The following is a 5,579-nucleotide window of genomic DNA, read 5'->3' on the forward strand; positions in this document are numbered from 1 at the left end:
ACAATATTCAGAGTAAAAAGAACTTTAAATCAATGCATGTAAATAAAAAATAAATAAAACCATCACATGAATGAGAAGACTTAATTTATTCATAAATGACTCGCTTCATGGTCTACCTCCATTCAGCAACACCAGTGAAACACAACATTGTCTCATAATTTAAAACATAAATTAGATTTTATGTAAATAGGAAATTAAATAAAACAATGACAAGCGACAGGACCAGTAATGAAATAAAGGAAAACGGTTCACTGTTCACCGGATTGCCTCTTTGCAGCCGAAGATTATGTCCTGATCAGTTCTATCAAAGTAATGAGTCCCCAAGAAAGCGTTCAGGATTAAAAAAATAAAAGAAATCAATTTGAATTAAATAAAAACAGGACAAAATATGCATCGATCGGAAGCCAGATGCACTCAACGCTGGGCTTCAAAAACAGACGCCCCTAAAAGTTCCAAAACAAGAAGGAATCTAAAACAAAGAATAAGAAATAACTCAATAATAATTTGTAGACATTAAAACATTTAAAAACACTCCTCAAAATATAGGTCTCTCCAGACAAACACGTGTCCAGCAAGTACCAGTCAAAAGTTTTTGAACAGTAAGATTTTTCATTTTTTTATAGAATAAATCTCTTCTGCTCGCCCAGCCTGCATTTATTTGATCCAAAGTACAGTGAAAATATTTTATTTTGAAATATTCCTACTATTTCAAATTCATCGTTTTCTTTTTTAACATATATTATGAAATTTATTCCTGTCATAAAAGCTGAATTTTCAGCATCATTACTTCAGTCTTCAGTCACACGATCTGATTCTGATTTCTGAAAAGATTCAGATTTGCTGCTCACAAAACATTTATTATTGTGGTGTAAACCGCTGAGCAGAATGTTTCTTTAATGAAGAAAGTTTCAATGAATAAAATGTTCAGGAGATTTAAAAAGCCTTTATCATCCCTTGATCGATTTAAAGCATCCTTGGTAAATAGTTAATAATAAAGTATTAATTTCTATAATTTCCTTCTTACTGACTCCAAGCTTTTGAATGGTGTATAATGTTACAAAAGCTTTTTTTCAGATAAATATAAGGATCTTTATATTCATCAGAGAATCCTGAAAAAGTGTACTCAACTGTTTTTAACAATGACAATAAATCAGTGTATTTTTATGTTTATATTATGATTTCTGAAGGATCACGTGACACTGAAGACTGGAGTAATGATGCTGCAAAATCTGCTGCTCATCACAGAAATAAATTACAGTTTAACACACATTCAAATAGAAAATGGTTATTTTGAGTAGTAAAAATATTTACAAATTTTACTGTTTTTTTGTGATCAAATAAATGCAGATATGATGAGGAGAACATTGTTCATCAACTTTTGAATGTCAGCATAATTCATTTCTCCCAGCCTAGAAGACGTTCATGACACGCTGCTCTCCGTGGAGCACATTCGACTCGCTCCTAAAAACAGATTGCATAGTAAAACACAGGATATCTTAGCACCAAAGCAACAGTAGCTCCACTCGTCAGAGTCTCCGTCCGGTTCCTGGCACAGCGCTTTTATATCTCCAGCAGCCCGCTGCTGCCGTCCACACCGTTCCCGGTGCCGCTCTTTTCTTCTCCGCCGACCGCAGGTTCCTGCATGCCTCCGGCGGGCCCCTGAGGAGCCACTTTAGTGGAATCCGTCGGCTCCTCGGTTCCTCTGGGCTCCGCCTCTTCTTCCGGACCCTTCCCTTGCAGGCTGGCTTCCGTGTGGGTTTTCTGGTGCTTGCTGAGATGGTCGCTCCTCGTGAAGCGCTTATTGCACAGGAGGCAAGTGAACTTCTTTTCTCGGGTGTGGGTACGGACGTGGCGCTCCAGCTCGTCGGAGCGGGTGAAGCGCTTCCCGCAGAAGAGCCAGTTGCAGACGAAGGGGCGCTCGCCTGTGTGCCAGCGCAGGTGGGCTTTGAGGTGCGAAGCCTTGCCGTAAACCTTCCCACAGCCGGGAATGTGGCAGCTGTGGACGGGTTTCTTGCGCAGGGACGCGGCCGAGGCGCCCAGCCTCTCCAGCTCTTGGCAGTTCGGGCAATCGCAAGAAGACCTTCCGGTTGTAGATCCGCCGGTGTATCCGGGAGACCCCCGGGCCGGTTTGAGCCCCATAGAATTGTCCAGGATCCCAGAAGTGGGGACCGGTTTGGGCTTGTACATGTCCTGAGGGAGCATGTGCTGAGAAGACTGGAGCGAGCTCAAGCCTACAGACGGATACGGCGCCGGATTCAAAGGCGTAAAATCGGGAGCGTAACTAGGCATCTGGGAATTGAGGGAGGCTTGCGGAGCGACGGGTTGGAGGCTCTCGGGTTGGGGTTGTCCAGCACTTAGCCAGTTTGAGTTGGTGTGGACATCCCACCAAGAAGAAGTTGCGTTGGCAGGAGCGGCCGTGATCCCGGGATGGATGCCCTTGTACCAGGAGCCGTAGGGATGCGTCATGTCCAAGTATGTGTTGACGCTGGTCAGGCAGTCCGCTGTGGCTTTGGTCCCCAGGAGCGAAGGGTCCTGAGAGGCACTGGAGGTTTGGAAACTGGAGAAGGGGTTGTATTCGGAGCCGTACGCTCCGGTGGGAGCAGGAGGAGGGCTGCCGGTCGGGGTTAGCAAGCCCCCGGCGGAGCTGAAGGAGCCGCTGTAAGAGTCCGCAACGCCCTCATTCCCTCGCACGCTATTCTTAGGGCTCTGGAGTTCGGAGGTCATGCTGTAGGCTTTCTTGACTGGTACCGTGCTTCCCGCTTTGCCGGGCGTGGCGGAGTCTCGGACTGGACTGGTGCTTCCAAACTTGTTGCAGGTGGCGGTTAGCATAGCCAAGGGACTGGATCCATAACGTGTTTCCTCCTGAGAAGACAATAAGAGATCAGAGAGCAATCTATACGATTTAAATACAGTCAAAACTAAAATCATTCAGAAAACAGATGTCATTTTTAAGATTTGTTTTTACAAGTGGGTACAGGACACTATAGTTCAAAATTTTACGATCAAAAATATTTGTTCCCCTGAAGCACAAAAGCAGTCATAAGTAGGCACAGGTATATTTGTAGCAACATTGTATGGGTCAAAATGATAAAAAAAATTTATTGCAAAAATCAGTAGGATATTAAGGAAGAATCAAGTTGCATGATTATATTAAGGATTGCAAGTACTAAAAATTCATTATTGATTAGTATGTTGCAAGTTAGACAACTTTAAAGGTGATTTTCTCAGTATTTAGATTTTTTGTTTTGCTTTTGCAACTATGGAAAGCTTATGAAAAATGTACGTTTATGACTGGTTTTGTGGTCCAGGATCACATTTAGACACTTTGACCTATGTTTTGTTTAAGCGTTTTTCTTTAATTGCCAATGCGACCTTTTTCCACCACAGACTGAACAAAATTAAGCATTGCTTGGTAATTGGTTGACCTAAATTAGTTATATCTAATTGAAATTTGCTCTGACACAGCTTAACTCTGAGTTCTTTTCATATTGTATTACCATTTCCCAAACTAAAGTGAATAAACTGTGATAACATGAAAAATGTTGAAGGTGTCTGAATACATTAGTGGCCATCATAATGTTCTCTAGTGTAAAAGAGAGGTTGTGCAAACATCCTTCCTGCGCTATTAGTCTAGACAGAAATATGCACCAGAGTTGACAACACAATAATTAATGTCACCACACATGGAGGTCCTGTTTAACATGTTTACATCTCTATAGTGACCATCCATTTGTGAGAAAACAGGCAACAATATGATATTGTTCGGAGGAACAAACAATTGTTTGGTTTTGAAAACTCCAATTGTGTTGTCAATCAATTTGAACAAACGCACAAGAATAAAAAATTCAGAAGTCATTGCTGGTCAATTATTCTCACGCTCACATTGATCCAAGCACGAGGTATTTAACACGCTTTACACCAGTGCACGAACACAGCCACAGAAGAACATGTGGTAACCATGTTTACAGTCAATAATGAGTAATTCAAGATTGAACGACAAAAGGTTTTCCGTTTAGGTGTTAAACTCAAGAGCAGATTTTAGGATTCCCACAACCTTAACTTAAGATGTGAAGTCTAAACATCACCTTACAGTCACAGACTCTGCTTGGGCTTCACTTCATTTGGAAAGGCAGTGGTCTACCCTATTTTCCGTTGGGAAGTGATGATAAATGAATGAGTAAGGCACAGTGTGTGTGATGATATTTCCCGCTGAGTGTGTGCGGTTCATCTTGGCAAAGGTTTTGCTCCCGTTTCCAGGTTAATTGCTCTCCATTACCGCGTGGAGCTTAAATTTGATGCCTACATCCAAAACCATCGCCGCAAGAGTTTTATGTCCTAGGCTCCTAGCTTTTTTTTTTTTTTTAATTGTGTCTAGGCTGGACTGGTCATAAGTTTGGAAGCTTCATAAATGTGTTGCAACAAACCACACACTCTTAACAATAAATGTTCCCCAATGGTTCTAGTGAAGAACTCTTTTTTTTGTTCAACAAAGTTATTATTAAATCATTATTCAGTCTAACAGCATCAAGGTTTCTAAAAGACTGCAGGATGATAAGGTTTTTAAGAACTTTCAATGACTTTTAAGACTCTTCAGTGAATGCTAACCCCTAGTTTTAACTGAATTTAAGCTCAGTCTTGGACTGCTATGTATTTAATGACATAGTTCATGCAATTAAATTTTTTAAAAAACAGCCATTCTACAAGCCATCTTAAAACTTTAACTGAATGGGAATCAGAAGAAAGTCTATGTAAACCAATAACGCGTAGGCTACATGATATTTATAGAAACCCGATATAATGTATATGTTTTCCGTACCTCCAGAATCGACGCGGCCATCCCGGAGGAAGCAGTCCTGTGAAGTTCAGTCCAAAAGCAAGAGAAGCTCTCGGTCCAGAGTCTGATTGAAATAAACTTCGCCGGAGCGGAGCGACTCTTCTATGAGGAGACCCGGATACCGGGAGACCCGCCTCCTAATGACAGCGGACCGACCGCGGGGAGAGAGAGAGAGAGAGAGAGAGAGAGAGAGAGAGAGAGAGAGAGAGAGAGAGAGAGAGAGAGAGAGAGAGAGAGAGAGAGAGACAGAGAGAGAGAGAGAGAGAGAGAGAGAGAGAGAGAGAGAGAGAGAGAGAGAGAGAGAGAGAGAGAGAGAGAGAGAGAGAGAGAGAGAGAGAGAGAGAGAGAGACAGAGAGAGAGAGAGAGAGAGAGAGAGAGAGAGAGAGAGAGAGAGAGAGAGAGAGAGAGAGAGAGAGAGAGAGAGAGAGAGAGAGAGAGAGAGAGAGAGAGAGAGAGAGAGAGACAGAGAGAGAGACAGAGAGAGACAGAGAGAGAGAGAGAGAGAGAGAGAGAGAGAGAGAGACATAGAGAGAGAGAGAGAGACATAGAGAGAGAGAGAGAGAGAGAGAGAGAGAGAGAGAGAGAGAGAGAGAGAGAGAGAGAGAGAGAGAGAGAGAGAGAGAGAGAGAGAGAGAGAGAGAGAGAGAGAGAGAGAGAGAGAGAGAGAGAGAGAGAGAGAGAGAGAGAGAGAGAGAGAGAGAGAGAGAGAGAGAGAGAGAGAGAGAGAGAGAGAGAGAGAGAGAG

At 42.6% G+C, this 5,579-nt stretch overlaps 1 protein-coding gene across 1 annotated transcript; it reads right to left on the reverse strand.

Moving 5' to 3' along the window:
* Nucleotides 1–1,348: 1,348 nt before the first annotated feature.
* On the reverse strand, nt 1,349–4,918 carry sp7 (Sp7 transcription factor). The gene is made up of 2 exons (XM_043232212.1): nt 4,817–4,918; nt 1,349–2,862 (listed from the first exon to the last, which is right to left on the reverse strand). Exons 1-2 carry the CDS (start codon nt 4,835–4,837, stop codon nt 1,561–1,563), a joined length of 1,323 nt encoding a protein of 440 aa, XP_043088147.1. The 5' UTR covers nt 4,838–4,918; the 3' UTR covers nt 1,349–1,560.
* Nucleotides 4,919–5,579: the final 661 nt, after the last annotated feature.

The sequence above is a fragment of the Puntigrus tetrazona genome, unplaced genomic scaffold (assembly GCF_018831695.1).
Source record: "Puntigrus tetrazona isolate hp1 unplaced genomic scaffold, ASM1883169v1 S000000513, whole genome shotgun sequence".
Classification (NCBI taxonomy): domain Eukaryota; kingdom Metazoa; phylum Chordata; class Actinopteri; order Cypriniformes; family Cyprinidae; genus Puntigrus; species Puntigrus tetrazona.

Bases quoted from the DNA above. Each gene is read 5' to 3' on its own strand.
- sp7 (XM_043232212.1), bottom strand. From the start codon at position 4,837: ATGGCCGCGTCGATTCTGGAG. The intron at 2,863-4,816 runs GTACGGAAAACA...TTGTCTTCTCAG, and splicing joins TGGCCGCGTCGATTCTGGAG to GAGGAAACACGTTATGGATC.